Source organism: Etheostoma cragini, chromosome 14, assembly GCF_013103735.1.
Source record: "Etheostoma cragini isolate CJK2018 chromosome 14, CSU_Ecrag_1.0, whole genome shotgun sequence".
Lineage (NCBI taxonomy): Eukaryota > Metazoa > Chordata > Actinopteri > Perciformes > Percidae > Etheostoma > Etheostoma cragini.
In genome coordinates this window covers 11,715,288-11,737,665 of record NC_048420.1, presented here as the reverse complement: position 1 = coordinate 11,737,665, position 22,378 = coordinate 11,715,288, and the positions used below count along the sequence as shown (strand labels likewise).

Here is a 22,378-nt window from a genome sequence, read left to right as displayed (position 1 = left end):
GTGTGGATGAGTCAGTGAAAAACACCAGGCCCACAGGAAGGGAGGCTCTAATACGGAGTTAAAGAAGAGACAGATCATCAAGGGATGTGTGATGGACCAAAAGAAGTATGTGTGCACTTTCAGGGTCAAGATCTTGCTATAGAGCAATAAAAAAAACACAAGTTACAACTTCTCTAAACATATTAGAGAAACATAGCGACGGTGAGATTGGTACTAATATATGGTGGAAGAAGATAAAGCAGCATCTTTCAAGCATGGTCAACTCTTGTTTTTTAAATTTATTTTTAATTTGCTCCCTTCCGCATTTTTTCTTCATGTCTTTTTCATGATTTATATAAAACAAATACTTGACAATTACCATCTGTTATGCTTTTTTATAGAAAGTAAAGCTTGCTTATTAGAAATTGATCAGTGCCATCAGAGTGAATGTGTCTTTTGTGATTGAACCAAACTCCCATTGGAACGTTGCTACAGTATATACTGTAGATGTGCCCTTCATTGTTCAAGGACTTTTCTTTTGTTCAAAGTACATTTTTCTGTGCTGTACAGAACTTATGCCCAACATTCACAGTTAATTTGCTTCTCAGCAATTTGAAGATAGAAAGTCCCAATATTGAATATTTTTCTGTATCCAACTAGAAACTAGACAACTAGCAATTTGCTGTGCACAGTGCTAATGAGCATCGAGACTCAGTGGAACAACACAAAGGAGAATTACGGTCGATTTCAACATGTAGCTCTGTAAAAGTTGTGACAATCGACTAGTGTAGACTTCAACAGAAAATAAGAAACAAACAGAGGTATGATTAACACAATTTTTATGCCTTTCTAAATCTCCTGCTATCAGATTCACTGTGTTCACTTGGAAGGATTAACTGCACATGGCTAGGTAATGACATTTTGAGCATGTTTAGAGGCTAAAAACAAGTTTAAAACTCGCACCTGTTTAAGCCTGTTTAAGCCTTTTGGGTGCAAAATCTAGCAGGAGGATGACTCGGTGTAGACCGCACCGATTGTTTTCATTTGTCTCGCTATTGACAGCGCTACACATTTAAAATGTTGAAATTGCTTGGAATTCTCCTTTAAGCAGCACTAAACATCAGTTTAAAAAATGTTGAAACCCAGCAATGAAACTGTCAGTATGGATGATGTGTGATGTACAGTTTAAATGTGGGTCATGTCCCACAGGGCATGTTCCCCCTTTTGTGGTGAGTACATAACACAGTAAAATAAAATGTAGAGTAATTGTGATGGAAATGTTTCACTATTGTCCAACATTTTACAGACTTGACATAATTAATTGATAGATTGAGGAAAACAATTGTCAGGTGTAGAGTTGCAACGATAAGTCATTAAAGACATTACACAATTATTTTGATCAATTCATTGTTTAAGTTCACTAAGCAAAATGCAGAAATATTTGCTGGTTCTCAAATGTAGAAATTTTCTGCTTTTATTGTAGGAAATTGAATATTTTGTGGTTTTGAACTGTTGGTCAGAGAAAAAAGATATTCATTATAATGTCACCATGTGCTCCAGGATATTGTGATGGCCATTTTTCAATGTTCTGGGGTTAAAATGCAGGGAACAATAAATCAAGAAAATAAGAATGAATAAAATGAAAAATAATGACAAAAGGCTGCTTCTGGTTGTTGCATAGTGTGTGTGTGTGTGTGTGTGTGTGTGTGTGTGACCTGCCAGATGCTGATCTATAACATTGTTGTAAACTCTGCATTAGATCTCAGGGTTTAAGTGTTACACTAAGGTGTCAGGATGCTGCATGTTCAAACTGTCATCTGAGCCGTGCAGAACCAGCATGTGTTCTGTTGCCCACAAAGACTTTTCTGAAAAATGTTCCTCACTTGGACCACCTGAAGTTGTGGAGCAATAAAAAAACACCCACCACTCTCTGGCCCAAATGGTTTTACACACACACTCACACCTACAATAATAACAGCTGGAGAGAGTGAAAGCAATCAATTAATAATTTATGATAATTAGCTCCACCCATTCATAATTCATAGCCTCAAACCCTGTGTGTGTGTGTGTGTGTATATGTGTGTGTGTGTGTGTGTGTGTGTGTGTGTGTACTATCTTGTATATGTCACAGAAGATGTGCGTACATGTCCCATCTGTATTATAAAATACTGTGTAAGGTGTGTTGGAGATTGGGTGCGTGTTTGTGTGTAAAAAGGCTTTGTTTTTCAGACACTCACGGTAGATTATTCATGTCCGTCTTTCAAAATGTTATCTCCACTTGTAGCTGTACAGGCAGGAAACCTCTGTCTCCTGATAAGCAAATGGAGTGCGAGCTTCAGACTCAATATGCTACCTTGTCCAATATGTTGTTTGAATATAATAGCAGCATACTTTCACTATAGAACAAGATGTTAGGATTCTAAACTGTATACTTGCGTATTCATTTATATATTTCTTTATTTACAGACTCAAGGTCCAGATTTGAAAAATAAAAGTACACAACAAGTTATCTTCCTCTATGCTTTAAGATGGCTCACTGTAAAAGTAACTATAAGTGCTTATATAACGGACTACAACAAAGTGTGTGTATTCTTACATTAATAATGTCTGTTTTTTTCTTTTTTCCTTTTCCACACATTTCCTGCAGATCACCACTCTGATCAACCATAAAGACAAGCCAAAGAAGTCCGAGCGCACCCTGGCAGCCATACACAGGGTGGGCCAGACAGTGAGTGTGGCTGTGGGACGTTTTGTCACTGTAGGGGAGGCCATTGCCACAGAGAATCAAGAGCTCAAGGATGAGATGGGTCAAGCCTGCTTCGAGGCACGCAGAGCAGGTAGGCCTCTTTGGCTGACTCTTATATGTAGTTGACATTTCCCTGAATTGCTGTCTATAAATTGAACGCATTGTCAAGTGTTCTCTTTTTTGGAGTAGAGAGAGACGGCACTTATTTTGTGGTCACAAATTTATGTTGTAAAACTATGTGAGGGTGCTTCATGCTAGAGGCTTCTTCATAGTGGGTACTGTATCTTTCTGTCATAAGCATGGCTAAGGCTTTATGGTGTTCAGAAATTGCCATTGAGGGTGTTGAAGCTGGTCAGCCAATAAGACTTCCAAGTGTTTATTTCTTAAGACAAACTGACAGTTTCATAAAGCATCAGGCTTCACCTTCAGGCATCAGGCTTCACCTTCAGGCTGTTATCAAATTTGAGCAAGTTTTTATTTGTCTGGACAGCCTAGCCGTCAGTCAGTTTTACACCAGAGGACCTCCAGAGTGTTCTAAAGAAATTGTTTTTATTAGGTTGAAAGTAAAGGCTGAAAAAAGAGCTTCTTCACCCAAGGGTGCTGCCCTTGGGTGAAGAAGGGTGCTGCTCCGCATCACAACCAAGCACAGGCACTGAATGTTGTCAAGAAAAATGGTTAATAATTGCCATTTTTTAGGTTGTACCAATCGGTCAGACCATGAAAAACATTTGGAATATTATTGACTTCCAAAAGTTATTAAAAACCAGGGAGAGGAATGCCAGAAGAGGAAAGGAGGCGCTTTTGGTTGGAAAAGCTCAAACTCACTCAGATAGTGTACGGTGTAGATTACAAACGGCGGCTCTTTGAAATTAAAAACAAGTGATTGAGACTCATTTGGCTGCACGTTGCGTATCACAATGATATCACACAGTTGAGGTTTTAATTGATTAAAGACGTTATTGCATTAGCAATTATTTTGGCTTTCACAACTCAATGGTTGTTGAAAACTTGGAACGGGGTCTCCCTCACCCATCCACACACCATCTGGTTATAGGCCTCCAAATCTTTGTAGGATTTAAGGTCTTTTGCTGTTTATGGGCTTGGCGAGAAAACCAGGTAGTAGACTATATCGGGATAAGGCTCTGCATCGTCAATAAACCGGAATTTCTCAAAATATTGCACCTTTTCTTGTGGTCCAAGTCCTTCCCTATATGCCTTTGCATCTTGGACGCTTTTCTGTTGTTTAGACATGGCTACATCGTACAATCCTCACGTTTTCCTTACAAATACGCACACCAGACAGAGTGAAGAAAAGGAATAAATAAAGGAATTTATATTTCTTTAAAAGGCTGCTCACTAAACCGACATCAGATTGCAGTATTGCCGTCCACCTGTGGGGGGCGTGGACAGGCTTTCCAACAGATCCACCATCATCTTTTGGCACTTTTTTACAATATTTTTGCTGTTTTTTGTTTCTACATTTTTTTTATTCATAGCCTAATTTTCACAAATTATTATAGTACATTATTTTATTACGAAGTATTGTAAAATTTTACCAATTATACCAAAACAATTTTACCAATTATACCAAAACAGAAAAGAGCAAGAAATGCTGAAAAAGCAAACGAGAAATTCGTTTGCTTTTTCAGCATTTCTTGCTCTTTTCTTGTCATTTCCTCCGAGGCCATGAAATTCAATAAAACAACAATAATTTTACTTGAGAAACATTGTATGGCATACATGTTATTTTTAGGTAATTTGGTTTAAAGAAAGCCAAGTTCCTGATATTAAAAAACAAAGACAAAAAAAAACTGGTCAAATTGGCCCTGAGGACAACCCAAGGGTTAAAGGCAACTGTGACTACATTGTCCATCTGCCCTATTTCTGATACCATGGCGGCGGAAATCCTCCGTGGCGGGCCGGCACCTCCAAATCCACATAGAGGAAACACTAGATAACCTGTTTGATGGATATATAGATATATCAAGTGCAAAACAGTAAACGACAGAGAGAGACAAAGGGTACAGAGGTTTGTAGGAGGAGTGGAAGCAGTGACAACCAGTGTGTAAGAACAAGAATGTCAGCTTTTATTGAACCCGAGAAAAAAGAGGTGATGGTTTTGTCAGAAATGTGTTTCTCACCATGTTTTTACTCTTTCATGTAACATTTTGCAGTCTAAAAATACACACTCAACACACACATCAACCTGCCTTCCTGTCTATCTAAACTTTCTTACAATTCTTTGTTTAGGTAGTTGTCACCACTTCTGGAAACTTCGTTCTTATCGGGCAAGACAAGAAACTCATTTAGGCTACTCCAGAGCAGACCGGAAACAATTTCACATTAGATAAGACTTAAGACACAACACCGTGATAATAGGTTTATGTTGGAAGATAGCTTGGGTCGCAAAGCATTTAATCCTCACACAGGGTTGATTTGTTAGGATGGCTCCAACTCACACAGAGAGAGCTGCTTGGAGGGGTGGAATAGACAAATGAGAAAAAGTGTGTGTGTGTGCGCGCACCACAACTAATTTATTCTAGTTCCCACTTTCCTCTTAGAGGTATTTTCAAATGCACTTTTTCTCTCAGACACTGTACAACTGTTTCCATTACTTTTTGTATCCTTGACCATTAGGGCTGGGCGATGGGGAGAAAATCTGATATCATGATATTCTTGACCTAATACCTCAATATTGATAATCCGGCAATATTCTAGAGTTGAAAATTTTATAAAATATCTTCACACTTAGATTTTAGATAATCATCAGAAATGTGGACATAATGTCTAAGTGGGGAATAGGTAAATACTAGAACAGCCTTTAAAACCAGTAAAAGACAACACTTATGTCAGATTACGATATCCAAAATGTAAGACGATATCTAGTCTCCTATCACAATATCGATATAATATTGATATGTTGCCCAGCCCTACTGACCATAGAGAAAAACTGGAGACATCTTCAGGGATGAAAAAGAGACTTTTAAGAGGCTTTAAGTCTCCTCTAAAGAAAGGGGCAAGTTAGTGAATGATTGGCATTTATCTAATACCTAGCTGCAGGGAGAGTTTAATCAGGCAGGCTTCAGCCTTGTGTGCTATGATAAATTAAATAAAGGCAGGCTGAAAGCACTAGTTTTATTAGATGTTACCCATCATCAGAAAAGGGGAGAGATCCAATGAGGCAGGTCAGTGAAGGCAATCTGTGTTAAATCTCTGTCTCTTTCCCTCAGTCTCACAGTGTCATTATCACATTTGCATGCTTCTGCTTCACTTTTTCTTTCTCCCCGAGAAAGATTTAAGATAAGATAGTAGTTAGGATCAAAATAAAGTCATAGCACATACAGGGTGGAAGTGTTTGAATACTAGACTAAAGGTGCAGAGCAATAACTCCATAAACAAGACTAAATTGAAACCTAGTGTATGGCTGGACGATGTATGGTTAATGTGCCTAATTGTAGGTAAATTGTCACAGGGATAGAAATGGGTGGTGTGTGTTTCATGAAGTAATTAGTAATATTTCTTTTTTGTGTACTGAAGTAGCACATCAAACAACATGGTTAGATGTGTTTGAGATCAATTTCCACCATTTGTTGTATAATATAAATGATTCATCTAAAGTTTGCATGTAACTTTTTTCAACAGAGCTGTACGTTTTACCACAAGACAAGTATGGCTCAAATGTTGGTCTTGAGGAGCTGCAATGTTTATTTATGGACAGACTGAAACCTACACTGTACATTTCCTACAACGTTACTGTTCATTTCTTCTCTGCTCATTTTGGTGCATTGATGTTAATATCTCCACCAGAAACTGAAAGTGAAACTAAAGTCCCATTGGCTTTGTTTCCTTGCGCATTAAAACAGCGCTGGCTGCAACATCAACTGCATAGGACATAAATCTGCTGATTGATTGAAACACAGAGGCAAAGAAAGACCAACTGTGTGCACGATTCATTTTGAAAAAAACAGCCAATAAAGAAGCTCCAACTTGACCAATGTCATCACTCACTCAGACCAATAGTGTAACTTCATCGCTCCTTTTCTTGGTGAAAGAATTTTTGGGTTTATACTAGGGGTGTGCAAAAAAAATCGATTCACATTTATGTATCAAATCAAGCTCTACCAATTCAAAATCAATTCATAAAATTTCAAAAAGATCTATTCAAATGTTTTTTATTTTGTAATGCCGTTTATGCTATCACGTGGGAAAAGTAACTACATGTACATACTCTGCATTGTTTTTTTAATTGAGAATCATTTTTGAATCCAAAATTGATTTTTGAATTGAAACGTAATATTATCTGAATTTTGCACCCCTAGTTTATGGCACTGGCCCTTTTCTAGCCAAAAAACGGCATACGATTGCCTCAAAGTGCTGTACCAACACATCAAGAATTTTAACTTTTCACTCGAGAATGAGATATAAATGATACAGAAACAAGTCTTCAGCAATAGAAGCAGTTCTGTTCTGTTCCTGCTGATGTGTAGCAGAGATATATGTTTACCATGTTCCCCATCTCAGTTTAGCAATTGTTAGCATGCTAACATTTTTTAATTAGCACTAAACACAAGTACAGCTCAAGCTGATGGGAATGTTAATAGTTTTGAAGGTATAAACCAAAGTATTGGACAAATTGTTGACATTGTGGTGCTAGATGAAAAGGGGGGCACATGAATTTTCATCAGGTTTTCATCGCAATCCAATTTCAGACAGACAGACATTGCAATCCATTGAGTCATGCAAGATTGACAGCCTGCAAGCATTGAAAATGCACATCAAGGATTGGTCTTTCAAGTTTTCACTTATGAATAATAAATTCATCACACAAAAAAAAGTATAATTCATTACACCTGACACATGATTTTCCATGTAGAAACACAATGAAAATGTACAGTAAAAAAAGCTACAAAGGTCTTCAACACATATAATAACTAAAGGATAAGTGGGATAGTTCTGTTTTACATCTAAGGTCATTAAAATCCATCCATATTTGGGTATTTAGAGAGGAGAGTTTGTTCCCTCTGCTTTCTCCCCCCTACTTTAAAGGGGTTGAGCAGCATTGTTTGTGAGCCAGGCCTAGATGTTTTAACTGGTTAGCGGAGCTGGCACTGAAAAGCAGCCTGTTGGAAGCAATCAGTTCGTCAGTGCTGCTTCTTTTAAAGGACCAGCCAAAGCAAGAGACAGCCAAGCTGCATGACCCCAATAGAGACCTCCCCTTCCCCCTCCTTTCTAAGCTCTCTTTTTTTGAAGATTTTTCTCCTCCTCCCTCTCGCTCTTAACTCTGGACATTTTTCTATTGGAAGGGACCATTTTGGTGATGGGATTTTAAACCTAAAAAAAACTCCTGTATTCTTCACTTTCTAGGGCTATTAAGAGCAGGTTAGAAAGAGAGAAAGTTAGAATTTGCTCTGGCATGTTTTCCTGGCCTTAGTTGTCTTATGTTAGAAAGCATGACAGTAGTACTTGGGACAGGCTGGTGTAACTGTTGTACCACTGTGCTGAATATGGTACAGTTGTGTTTCATCCTAAATAGTTAAAGGACGATATGTTCTCCAAGAGCCGAAGAGTGCCAGACTGGAGGAACATTGTGCCGTAGTGTTGTCTGACCTACTTAGTTGGTCTGGTCAGTTGACCATCCATCTTTTCATGTTCTGCCTCTTGTCTGGGTTCAGATCTCAGGGACAGCAGGCATAGCCAAATAGCATAAAGTCCTTTAAGGCCAGCCACATCCTCCAGCCTTTCCGAGGGAATCCCGAGACGTTCTCAGGCCAGATGGGATATTTAAACCCTCCAGCATGTCTTGAGTCAGCCTCCTCAACTGAAACTTCCTGAATCATCTTACAGACAGAAACTTGTTAAGTCCAGATATATAACAGAAATCTCATAAACTGTCTAGATTGATATAGTCAAAATGTTTTATCAATGTCCACTTATCGTTAAGAAATTATGTTTTAGGTTGTCATGTTCAAAGTTGTTTGATCCCAGTGAGCTCCATGAAGTGAGGAAGCTTGATACAGAGAAAGTAGTATTATATAATTGTATTGTCGCATCCCTTTATACACAGTATATTGTTCCAGCCAGTTTGATCAGTCTAGCTCTGTTGCTGAACTCTTCTCAGTGCCCTTCTCTCCTCTCTTGCAGGTGATGCCATAGCCCAGCTGACAGATGTGGGAGATGGACGTGTCACGGTGTTCAGTGATAGGACAGGGATGGTGAAGGCTGCCCGCTTGCTCCTCTCTTCAGTCACCAAAGTCCTTGTCCTGGCTGACCGCATCGTCATCAAACAGATAATCACATCACGCAACAAGGTGAGATGTGCATATGTGTGATTTCACACAACTTTTTTAGGATATGCAAACGCTCTGTTGCTTAGGTCTCTCTTGCACATGCACACAAACCCAGGGATGCATGCATGTGGACGTTGGTGTGTGCGCGCACACACACACACACACACACACACACACACACACACACACACACACACACACACACACACAGGGATCCATAAACACATACATTCACACACACCTAAGCAAACTCAATCTTGAGGCCTTTATTTACAAATAGATAAGCACTGGCTCTCTCAAGGAGTTGGCTACTCTGGAGGTAATTGGAGGGAAGTTGGACATTTAGCGATAACATAAAAACACAGAGCAAGAGACTCTCTGTCTCACTCTTACCTGGCTATGCTCTTAGCCAGACAGTGTGATATGAATGTAGCCGCAGACAGAGCCAAGAATGGAACCGGGGGCCTAATCATGACTGGTTAGCCTTGTTTGGAGAGACAGACGACAGCCCCCTGTTCTCCATTACTGGCAAACACAATTACATGTCTTCCTCCTCCTTATCTGTCGTGGATAAAAGCTGCTGCGTCGGCACAGCCAGCTAGCCTACCCTCGGCAGCTAAATTAGCAGCTACTGTACATAGACTACTTAACTTAACTAAAATGCAGGTTAGGAAATACTTATACTGCTGGTTTCATTTTAGGTTATCATTGATATAATTACATCACATTGAGACATTAATACTACATAAGTAACACATTTTTTTTTTTTTTCAAACATTCAAAAGATTTACAGTCCAATAACTTTTATTCTTGTTTCTGTTGTAACGTGAGGCTTCACTCGTGGGATATAAACATGATATTCTCTGCTGCTTTTGCACTTCTGCACTGTACTACTCTGATCTTTACACTCCTCTTAGGTCCTGGTCACGCTCGACCATCTGGAAAGAGTCAGCACCTTCCAGGAATTTGTTCAAATTTTCAGCCAGTTTGGCAACGAGATGGTGGAGTTTGCCCACCTCACTGGAGACAGACAGAATGTGAGTAGCATGTGAAGAAAACAACTCTCTTGCCCCCAATTTTCACCGGATGCATAACGGTTGCGGATCCACTCCGTAACGACTACAGAGTCATTAGGTTTCCATTAAAGTCAACGTGTGTATTTCCACAGACCGCGGAACGGCTGTGTCCCAACTTCCTCCCAGTTCCGGCGATCCGCAGCCCTCCAGAGTAGATACGCGGAGCTTATATTTTTGCCGGAGAGCTCCGCTGCAATTCAGCACATGGCTGGCATTTCGGAACAGGAGGTCGAGCACAGAAACAAAAAAAAACATCTTGTTAAAAACATTTAACAGACCGTGCTCACGGCGGATCATACTTCCCTACACTACACCTTGAAAACACAGCACAGAGTTGTTTCCTCTATACTCCTCTGGATGGAAACAAACTGTTGTTGGATTTGTTGTTCTATTCTAAATACATTTTCGGAAACTCGCGGGTCCTCGAGACTTCAGCTGTCAGTCATGGCCGCAGCCGTTCGGCAACAAATCCGGACCTGATGGGTGTTGAAAGACGGCGGAGCACAGAGCCGCCACGCAGCGGAGCCAATCCACAGCCGTTTGAATCATCCATTGGAAATCGGGAGTTAAAGTTTTAAGGTTGTCAAAACCATCAGCACGCTATTACATTCTTTCAATAAATGAAATGCAAATGTGGTCTAAAATTTAAATATATTTTGGTTTAACATGCAGTAATTTGCCTCTTGAATTCTGCAACACTGGGCACATTTAGTTTATTCATGCAGATGTTATCTTCTAACAATCTGTGTTTTTCTAAACGTGGTATTCTGAATGTTAAACAGATGGTGAATTTGAACTGTGAATCCTGCAGCACATACACTATGAATGTGCAGGCAAACAGAACAAATCAATAATTCAGGCCTCAAATATTTATTCTTCCCAAAAAAATCAAACGATGAATTAATAAGGCTACTTCAGGCTTCTCTTATTTATACAAATATTTCTTTCTGTATCTATTGTATCATTTTTCCAGTCCAAGTCTCAATCCCTACAAAAACTGGCAGGGCACGATTCAATTTCTAATTAAAGCATTCTCTCTGAAATATATCAGCTTAAGAGTTTGGCAAATTTGCAAAACAAAACTTTTGCTTAAAGCTTTAGAAAAACAGTCCTAACTTTGCTCTGTTGAAGACAGCTAATCCTTCTTTGATGCATATGTTGAGCTTCGGCAGCTAAAGCGCTTTGCCTGCAGAAGATGATGTAAAGTGCACTGGCTGCAATATCTTGAAAGAGAGAGAGGATCGACCATCCCACTTTCTCAATTTCTATACGGCACGTTTTTTGACACACACGTCATGTCTCTCCGCTACGCAGCTAATGCTCCATTACCTCATTTTTTTATCTTTTTTTGGTGCCATATACACGCCTACTCACGCGCATGAACACACATGCACACAGCCCTTTAATAAATCTACCATCTTTGTCTATTGAAGCCAGACAAGCATACAAAAATAATGACAGATACATATAATCTTTGTAATCTACGGTGAAGTAATGGTAGAGGAGTTGATTCAGCTGCCTTTTCTAAATCCTCAAATGCCTAATTCAATCTGTCTATTTCTGTTTGGAAAACATAGAGGGGGGTGCAGCAGGTTATACATGCTTCATCTTCTTTCCTATTGTAATAGCATCTATTTTTATTAGGAGACAGTTAACGTGTGTGTGTGTGTGTGTGTGTGTAAACTTGGAGAGGAATCTTTGTCACGTGTCACATTTACATGTCCCTTCATACTAGCATGAAAGAGATTTGTTGCATACGTTTGATGTGTGTTTTGTGTCTGTGTGTAGGACTTAAAGGATGAGAAGAAGAAAGCACGGATGGCAGCAGCCAGAGCAGTGCTGGAGAAATGCACCATGATGCTCCTCACAGCCTCCAAGGTAAACAAAGGACCTTTGGCCAAGGGTCATGGATTATTTGGAGCTTAAACATGTCAGGCCTTCTCAACTTAATTTAATTTCAAGGCTTCTCAAATGCTGCGATCAATGTTTATGCTCAAAGCTCAAAGTCATATAATCATAATCATAAAAACACCAAAGAGAGTGAATAATCGTTGTTGTAAAATATGAAAAGGGTAAAAGTTGAAAAGACTAGATGAGGGCACGAGCTTTGACATTTCTCATCATATTCCTTCCAAAGACTTGCCTGAGGCACCCAGATTGCGAGTCAGCGCGGATCAACAAGGACGCTGTGTTCCACCGGATGCGCTGTGCCCTGGAGCAGGTCATCGAGATAGTCACAGAGGCACGGAGCTGTGGGGAGAACAAGATCCTTCCTGCCAGCATCTATAACGGCATCAAGGACTTCAAGGTAGGGCCAGAAGTTGGACTTAGTGAAGGTGTCTGGGAAGTTAAGTCATGATCCTCTTGTGGGCGAAGCATCATGCTGAACAAGTTTTTTTTTGTATATTTTTTATTTTTTTAGCTGTTTAAGCACTTTGATCAAAAGAGGCAGTAACAATCTATTAAATATTAATAAGAAAGACCATGGTTTTAAACAGAATGTCGATTTGTGGTTGCAGCATTTAGCATTCACTCTGTTTGTTGCATAAGCTTTAAATGTAACTCATGTATCTATTTTATGATTTGGTTAATATTGTTGTGTGAATCACCATAAACCTATATCCCTATGACTAATCTTTTCCTGCCACCTTGTGCAGTGGAAAATGAAAGAAAACCAACAACAGAACATGTTTTGAAGGGGTCTTTTTCATGAAGATTAAAGAAGAAGAAAGTATTTTAATGAAAGGGCCCGGAGATGTGTATTTCTTTTAATAAATGGCTTCATAGCTCTTAATGGCAGAGTTGAACTAAAAGCTTATGTAAACCTGTCATCTGAGGACATATTAAATAGGGGGGAAAAAGGCATTAGCTTTTATGTTTGTGTATTTGAGATGCTGTTTGATGGCCCAAGGTGACTCTTGCGCATCACACAATCCTTGTTATTTAATGATGAGTTCAAGTGCATTATGCTGATGCGATAATAAGTTGTGTTTTCCCACAGGACATTGGTTAGTAAAAATCTTGTGTGTTCCCACCTCAATCTTTAAAACAATCTTTCAACTCATTCCTAATTCCCAACCCTCCTCCCCTCCCCTCCCATCCCCTCTCCTACAGTCCAGTGTGGAGTGCCTGCGGGAGAACCTGTACTCCCTGTCCCCCCCGAACATGGGCAGCCAGCTGGAGGCACTGGTGGAACGGACAGAGGACTTCACTGATTCAGCCTACACTAGCCACGAGCAGCGGCAGGCCATCCTCGGTCTGTGCCAGCTGGCCCGGCAGGACACCCAGCAGCTGGTGAACGCCTGGGTTGAGGCGGTATGTTGGCATAAGCAGGCACACTCGCACAGATGCACATACACCTACAGGAATATTTATAAAAAAAACAAATGCTACCATAAAAGGAATAATAATAAATAGGTTATCTGTAAGTCACTTGTGCAAAACACTTATTCTAGCAAAGAAGAAGAGATGTTGGTTGGATTACTGTTAGTGTAAGAAATGAGGAGTTAATGAGGTTATAAACAAAATGTGATATTTAATATCTTGTTTCTGCCATTTTATATAGTACTAAGACATCCTCCTCGGGTCACTAGTCATTCTTTTTGCCTACTCAATTTCTTTTCATACATCATTTATGGAACAACAGAGCATAATAACCCACCTGAGTAACCAGCTGAGAGAGAAACATCACGTTGTGTTCCGTAGGTACAGTTCCGTGTCTTGCTGCCATTCAATAAAAAGTCTCCTACGCCTTTTGAAATTGATGGACTTTGGAGTCATTATGTTGCAGTTTCTCATTGTAAACTTTAAATCTAGACTCTGCAATTGAAGGCCGTCTGGAGAATTGAAAAGACCAGAACACTGCAATTTTTTTTATTTGTACAGAATGCGCGTGGATGTTTGTGGTATTGATTCTTGTTGTGGAACGTTTAATATAATGTATGGTTTTTATTTCAATTAGACTGATGGGTGTGAAAATATGATTGCATGTTGAAATGTCCACAATTTTGCATATTTAGAACATAATAGTTCCCAAATAATGTTGTGAACCCCCAAGTTAATTTTCCAATCCAGTCTTTTTCTGTCATACTTTTACAGATAATAACGTACATTTGTCTGTGTGGGCCTGTAAAACCATGTTGGGTCTCGTGTTTTATTCCCTTCTTCCTCTCTCCGTCTGACCGAAGCAGCAGTCTGTCCATGCCAAAGAAGCCACAGAGGACATGGAGGTGGCCATCCTGAAGACATGCCAGAGTGTCGGTGACCTCAGACGTGAGGTGAGCAGCAGTCTGTCTCTGCTCTGGCCGTCTGCCCTCTGAGTCTGAATAGATGTAGAGAGAGACACGGACATGACTGGAATGTCTCTCACTAAATGTTGTGCCTCCGTAGCTGGTTTCCCACTTTCCTTTTTCACATCCCTTTTCAGCTTCTCTCTGTCAACTCAACTATGTCATTGTGTCACCTCTGCTCTTCTTCTTTTTTCTTTGCCTCCTCAAAATCCACCCTCATGCATGCCTCTCACTCACTTTTCTTTTCCTTTTCTCCAGCCTCCATTACTCCCACCTCTTGTTATTCAATGTGATCTCTGATTCTTCCTCCAGCTCCATAAGGTGGCAGTCATTCGTGCCACTGACCTGCTCAAAGTTCACGGGGAGCAATTGCCTCTACGGGCTCTCAAAGCAGCAGGAGCCGAGGGAAACCTGGAGGCAATGGCTGAGTATTCGCGCAAGCTCACCGAGCAGAAGGAGCAGCTGGTAGAGGTAAGCGGATGCATGGAGGCTGGGAGAGGTTGATGGTAATGCCATCCAGTAGAGGTGTTCAACTCGTTTAAAAAATAAATACATGACTAACACCTGGTGAAGTTCAGATTTGACCTTTTTATATTAGTGCTAACACAGTCATAATTGCAGTGCTTACCAAACCAAATAAATATTTAACTCAATGTGGTAATTATATACCTCTTTCCCTTCTTATATGCTAAAGTGCTAGCTGCTCAATTAGAGGTACATCTAACAAAACGTATACAAAATGATGAGACCGGTTTTATCAAAACTCAGCTAGCATCGGATAATGTGCGTCGCGCATTATTCGTTCGGCAAGTAGAATAGACACCCTGCTTAGTTCTGTCACTGGATGCCGAGAAAGCGTGGGATAGGTTGGAATGGAACATCTTTGCGCTACTTTGGATACATTTCAGCTAGGTGCACAATTTATTATTAAGGTAAATATCTTAAATGCAAATCCCTTGGCAGTGGTCAACACTGAAACTTTTTGCTCTATCTAGTTTCCAGTGTCTAGGGGAACTCGTTAGGGATGCCCTCTTTCGCCGCTACTATTTCCCCTCTCCCTTAAACCACTCTAATATAAATCATCGGATATCATTGTATGCTAATATCTTTCTCTACTTAGGCAACATAGGTTTCTAAGTTCCAAAGTCAGCAATGATGCATTTAAATTATGTTACACCTCACACTCCCCTGCCCTTCCACATACCAATAGTCAAGAGTTTCAGGTATCTCGGGGTTGATATCTTCCCTTTGCCTTCTATTGCAGCAACATTTTTAAGGTATACGTACGCACACACACCCACAAACAAACACAAGCTAAATATTTATTTCCATCATGCTGAAACCACAAATAAAATGTGAAAAACATACATTTTTACAGGTTTGTGTAAATGTAAACCTGAAAAGAAATTACAATGCAGTGATAAGGTTACTGTATAAATCTCTAAATACATACTAATTCCTCCACTGAAACAAATAGGTATGATCACGTATGATTGTATCAAGGTAGTATTTAAAGCATATTTGAACATTATAACTTTAAAACCTCAAAAGCACCAATTAATTACCTTTTCCCCCTGGGTCTTTAGACATGTCGGCTGCTGTGCCATGTGTCGGGCACAGAGCCTCTGGAGATTACTTGTGTACATGCTGAGGAGACCTTTCATGTCATTGGTCCACAGGTAACTTTTTCTGTATGGATTTTCTTTTGTTAGTTTGACATTATAACCCACTGGCTGGAAGGGAGACCGGATTAGTCTAGAATAGTCTGGCTCAAAAGCTGATTGGACATTGCTGGGATAAAGCCTGACATCCGTACTGTGACGGATGTCTCTCACCTCTCCCTCTTTCAGCTATCGGGTCTTAGTGCCGCCCAGGACGGTTGTGATTGATTTAAAGAAATACAAACAAGCCAGAACATTTACCTCTATGTCGGAATAGATACTCAAGTGCTGACACTGCGCTGTGGAGATAGGACTGGCAATGTGAGTCTAGTCTAGAAAGACATAGAGGTTAACCTTAAAATCTGAGGCCCATTTCATTCTATTAAACACTTTTAATGCATGTCGGTAAACTTAAACCAGTCACACAGTGGTCTGGGAGTAAAATCCAACCTGAGAAATATTCCACTTGGATGCAGGGGGGAGGGAAAATAGATATGTTACCTCATGTCTCCTCTGTCTTCCTTCTCCATCTTAGAACATGCTATCCCAGATCTAATTGTGTTTGCTTTTGGAAAGCATTCATGCCAGTAATTATCCAGCAATGTAGAATGTTCCCATCCTGCGATGTGAATGTCAGGTCCCGCCATGACTCTGCAGTAATAAGTCCACCTCTGAGTTCAAAGGTCAACTAATCAATAATGCTGAAGTATTGGGTGGCGGTGATGATATGTCTCTGTGTCTGTCCAAAGTAATAGAGGGGTGGCCCAGAGGGTAATTGGCTATTAAATACTACACTGAAGCGGATGGGCATGGAGTGTCTTTGTCTGTCTGTGTCTGTCTGCGTGTCTTTTTGTTATATACCAAAGTTGTAAACCCAACTTTGTTGCCGATATCATAAACTGATACTTATTTTTCAAACATATTGCAAGCTTGAGCTCTGTTACACATTCAATGAGATGTGCTAAACTATAAGCATCAACCGTAATTCTTTTATTTTGTAAAATACAAGATCATTGATTAAGACTTAAACACCCGATGCTTAATTCTTTCGACCATATAAACATTAACTAAACTGGTGTAAACAAGCTTTAATCTAAGTTAATGTGTTTGGGGCTACTTTGATTTCTTCAGTGTATCTGATTACCGTAATTTATGTTGTGAAATTAAGTGGTATGATATAGTATAGTAAATTATAATTTTTTTTTTTGTTATTTAATTTACAGCCCTATTAGTGGTTATTGTTTATGTGTCACATTTAAGTTGCTTCCTTGGGGTTATTGTATTCCTAGGGGCCAGTTGGGAATATAACCGTATTGTGTGTAATGAGTGGAACAGTAGAACCAAGGCTCTGATGTGAAGCCCAAGTGAGGGAAGTCTGTGTTTTACTGTCTTGCCGTGTTGGTGTTGATTAAAGAAGGTTGTTCCAAGACAACTTTAGCCCACTTATTACCCCTCAGCCCAGAGAGAACATTAAAATAGACATAGTAATGACTAAGTTTAGTTTTTTGTTTTTTTTGTCCCTTTATTAACGTGCCATTCAAAAGGAATGTCAGCCTTCAATCTTGTGTTTAAATTGCAATGGTAGGACCCTTTGGTTAACCTTTAGGACAAGAGTGGCAGCTGATTAAAAGATTTACACCATGTTTTGTTCCGCTATCTTTTACTGTACTTGTAATTTCTTTTACAAAACAGCTTTATTTAAATATTACTTTTTACATGTCGCAACTCTTCACACTCGTGCTCAGATCATCTCGGCAGCCCAGACTCTGGCCCTCCATCCATCCAGTAAGATCGCCAAAGAGAACCTGGAGGTGTTCTGCGAGGCCTGGGAGTCGCAGCTCTGTGACATGGCCCTGCTACTGAGAGAGATCAACGACGTTTTTGAAGGCAGGCGAGGTACGTTTTTGTTCATTTAATGGATACTTGTGTGCATTTATGTGGTTCAACACATACATGAGCACAGAGTCTTTCAGGAAGAGTGAGAAGCAGAAGTGAATACAGGCTAAATGTGATTTTAATGACCTTTTATCCTGAAAGAATGAAAGCCTCTGAAAAGACTTTGGTGAATCATTTTGCCCCTGAACACTTCAACAGCTTTAATGAAATTTAACGTTAAAGCAAGCAGCATGCAAGCGCATATCTTTAAAAAAATGAATCATCATAGACTGTGGGAAGCATTTTGTAAAAAGAATGTCAGTGCCATTGAACAAGCATGCATTTATTCCTCCTCTGTCCTCCCTCTCTCTTTATTATTGTGCCAGCTACCCAAAGTGTACAAGTCATGGCCGGAACATTACTGTTTGTATCTGAACAGCTGTGTCCCTGATGCTGTGAGACAATTTATTTTTATTATTATGCAGGGTATTGCTGCACTTTAGGCTCACTTGGCCACTTTGTTACTTTACCCATTTTTTTACATCTATGTATTTTTTATATTTCTCTACCGTCATATTTTTAACTGTGTATGTTTGGTTTTATTACCCGCACTGGGACCTGAGTTCTCCTTCTTTTTTGTATGGCATGTTCTGGAATGACAATAAATATCCTGACAGCCCTGTGTGACTGCATCTTCTTCTATACTATTTATCCATTTACACACCGATCTGTGTTTGTATCAACCCTGCGCTTTCACACACATTAAGCCTGAGAAATCTCAAACACAGGAAAGATGTTTTGGCATATTTCCAGGATGTGGTTGCCCCTTAAGAATGGGACTTTCACATAAAACCCAGTAAACATTTTGAAGTGCAGCTCAGCGGATTGAAAGGATCCATCCATCAAACATGTATTCTCCTGAAGCCAAAATGCTGTGTTGAAGTGTTATGTTGACACAGTGGAGAGATTTGCTTTTATTATTTTGTCTTAATCTTCCTCCTTGAACATGACAGTAGAGTTTATCGTCCCTGTAGTCAATTGAAACAAACTGAGCTCATGTTTATGATGAAAGATAAAAATGTGTCAAGGTTGGACTTGGATAAAAGCATAACAATTTCAGCACCACAATTACTGAATAACCATAATTGTAACCTTGACAGTCATTCAAAAAGAACAAAATCTAATATTATTTGCTATTGTTTTTTTTACTTGTTCCCTTCTGTTAATTATAACCATAATTGTCTTCTCCTAGGAGATAAAAGACCCTATTTATCACTTCCCAGACCCGGGGTGAGTGTCACACCATCCATCCTGATCAATATTCCAATGATCTAATGGTTTGTAATCCTCTGATTAAAGCCACCCTCTTTTCCCACAGAAACACTCGGCTAACTTGAAGACTGCCAAGGCTGTCAAGTTGGATGCAGAGGTAGCATACAGCATAAACTCCTTTGGCTTTCACAGCATAAAACATCACAACACATCCTGTACCCTGTTTTAACAGCAGTATATTCATCTCCAGGAAACTTTGTGTCACTTGCTTGCAGAATTGATGGTGTTCGCATGCTAATGGTGTTCGCATGCTAATGGTGTGCAATTTTGCCAGGCTGGCAGTTTCTCACATGCTGTACCACCACAGGAAGCAGTATTCTGCTTATTATAGAACTTTTTATGGTGTTAACGAATACAAATGATCAAATGCAAATAACCCTATTAGCTAAGATAAGTTTTTAAAATGACATCCATCATCTCAAGTCTTTCCCACGTAGAATTACTTAGAGTGTGTTTCTGTGTACATGCAGGAGCAGACAAGCATGGCCAAGCTGGGTCTGGAGCTCCGTCTGCTGTCGTCGGACGTGGACACAGAGGTGGAGAAATGGGAAGAGCAGGAACACGACATTGTCCGACAGAGCCAGAGCCTGGCCAGTATGGCCTACAACATGTACCTGTTCACCAGGTGACCAAACAGCACCACACATTACACAAATATGCACATACTGCGATTGAACCGTTATATTCATTTCAGGACGCAGTATTGTAAAGCCTGTTAAGCATCCACAGGAATCTCTTTAGAGGCTTACTGTTATCAAGATTCTCGATCCCCAAGCTATCGATAGTTGATGTGACTCATTCTGTCAATAAAATCATTGCAATCCATCCAAGTCACTGTTTTTGATTTCTGAGGATGTATTTTATCCTCATCCATCTCTCATTTTTGTTTCTGTTTCCCATATTGATTCCCCAGAGGAGAGGGGCTGCTGAAAACAACAATAGATCTTTTTCATCAAGCTGAGGTATGTGCGTCCATATCGGCTATTCTCTTTTTCGTTTCACCTTCTGTACTTTTTTTCCTCCTGTTTAATCAAAATTGCAAATGCATCTGTTATTTCATTAACAATAAGACACAATGGGACTGGCAGATCAATAGTTTAATAAATGCGAACATCCCTACAGTCACTTTCCTCTCGCATCTGATAGGGCATAACAAGTAGAACTTACCATTATGATGAAAATATAATGCTGTGGGTTCCTGGCCACGTCGGACAAACCATGTTGCATGGAGGAGTGAATCTTTTGAATTGGGATCATTAGCAATAAAGTGCAGTTATTTGTAGAATCAGGGCCGAAAATGTCAGCCAGGATTTATTACATTTGGGGCGAGCGAGGGAGATGAGAGAGGAAGAGGAAGGAGAGGGGAAAGTGACAGGAAGGCATGCTGATAAGCATGGTCTAGGAAAAAGTAAAATCTTGTAATTATTTACCAACTGTCTGTTTTTTACAATTGCATGGCTTCCTGGTAGAAGTTAAAATAATTATAGTTTTTGCCTTTATTTGTTGGTGTTTTGATATTTGTTTTTTTTCTGACTCATTGTTAAGGTTTTTTCTGAAGAGGGGCTACAGCTGTGCTCATCTCTACGCACTTTTTCCACTCAGGTATATACCAATGCAATGAACACCCACACACACACACACACACACACACACACGCACACGCACACGCACACGCACAGGCACCTGGGACCCCACCCACGTTACGCCTCTCACACACATTGACACCCATATCACCCAATCTGGCATGACACGGTGCCAGGTCTGTCTTATAAATCACACAGCGAGAGCAGGAAATAGGCTGTCACACACTTTTCCCATCCTCCTTTCCTCTCCGAGTTGAGATCCAACACACAAACGAAGCCTCAGTGCTTTCCTTCCTCTTGCCCTCCACTAGCTCCTTCCCCAGGTCCTCCAAGTGTAATTAAATGGCTGATTTTGACAACTGTTATTTTTGTCACCACTGCATCAGTGGTATGTTTGTGCACATGTGCATGTGTGCAGAGGATGAGGGTGGAGGAGTTTACTGCGACCGCCCAGGAGTAATTCATAATCAGGAGGCCTGGCTCTTCAACTTGCCTCATGCTTTCATATTAATTACATCAAACAAAGTCGTGCTAATGGAGTCCCTCTGTCTCACCCTCCACTCCCATAGTTCTTTGGCACCAAATGCACTTGTAAAACACCTGCATTGCCCTCATTGAAATTGTGATTATTACATTGAAATTATGCAAATTAATTGTAATTGAGGTCCAAGAGGTTTTATGTACTTTGTGTCAGTCATGAGTAGTGCTGTGCTGAAAAGAAAAGAGCTTGTGTTTTTAGGTTGCTGGTGGCATGTAAGTAAAGTAGATTGATGGCCCCCGTGACTAAGATTGAGGGATTAACCCAGCTGGATAACAGATTTAATCAGTAGATCATGACCTGGCTGTTGCTGATGGATTACATCAAGCTACAATAAATTTAAATTCATTTCAACCTCCTTTTTTGGCTTTTTGTGATGCTTGATATGTGTTTGAACAAGAGCATTGTAAATCCCGTCCAGTACATCTATCAATGTCTTTACATTTTAACTCTGTCTCCCTGGATGATATCATCATAAACCTTCTCTGCTGCCCTGAAAGACATCTCTCCCTCTCTCTGTCTTTCTCTCTGTTCCAGCTGGTTGATGAGGAAAAGTCTGTGATGATGACAGAGATGGAGAAACTGTTGGCATTATGCCAAAAGCTGCAGATGGGGGCCAAGACTCCTGTACAGGGGAAGACTGCCACCTTCCAGAAGGTACTCACACTACGCTTGTGTGTCTGTCTTTTTGTGTCTTTGTGGTTACACTTTTTTATTAAAGAATATGAATTATTTATGCCTTAAATCTGTTTTATTTAGTAGACATCAAATTAGTAACATCACAAAGCTTGGGCACAACAGATATACTGTAGTTGTTTTTCTTAAAGGGATAATAAAACTACAAAAAGCATCAAAACTACATCACTAACAGCAGACGGGCATCAGTGAAGCACTTAACACGCAATAGAGCGCAACTAACTGCGTTACTTCATTATTGGCTACGGCATACTAGTATTCTGAAAGTAACACCATTATCATACACAGGGCGCTAGATTAATGAATGTCTGTGAGG

General features: G+C 40.0%; 1 protein-coding gene across 2 annotated transcripts in view; it reads left to right on the top strand.

The window, feature by feature from the left end:
- The window catches only part of ctnnal1 (catenin (cadherin-associated protein), alpha-like 1), a 51,390-nt gene that overhangs the window by 27,237 nt on the left and 1,775 nt on the right, over positions 1-22,378 (top strand). The window contains exons 2-17 of one of the 2 annotated variants that reach the window (XR_004659362.1): positions 2,627-2,816; positions 8,867-9,033; positions 9,930-10,049; positions 11,877-11,966; positions 12,226-12,396; positions 13,203-13,403; positions 14,279-14,365; positions 14,690-14,848; positions 15,964-16,056; positions 17,784-17,934; positions 19,166-19,203; positions 19,292-19,342; positions 19,716-19,870; positions 20,159-20,209; positions 20,792-20,847; positions 21,904-22,023. Coding sequence is in view for 1 of the 2 variants with exons in the window: in XM_034892019.1 (XP_034747910.1) it covers positions 2,627-2,816; positions 8,867-9,033; positions 9,930-10,049; positions 11,877-11,966; positions 12,226-12,396; positions 13,203-13,403; positions 14,279-14,365; positions 14,690-14,848; positions 15,964-16,056; positions 17,784-17,934; positions 19,166-19,203; positions 19,292-19,342; positions 19,716-19,870; positions 20,159-20,207; positions 20,791-20,847; positions 21,904-22,023 (1,899 nt within the window). In the remaining variant the exon portion in view is untranslated. Of the gene's footprint in view, positions 1-2,626; positions 2,817-8,866; positions 9,034-9,929; positions 10,050-11,876; positions 11,967-12,225; positions 12,397-13,202; positions 13,404-14,278; positions 14,366-14,689; positions 14,849-15,963; positions 16,057-17,783; positions 17,935-19,165; positions 19,204-19,291; positions 19,343-19,715; positions 19,871-20,158; positions 20,210-20,790; positions 20,848-21,903; positions 22,024-22,378 lie in introns of both variants that reach the window. The other variant, XM_034892019.1, reaches the window with a different exon arrangement.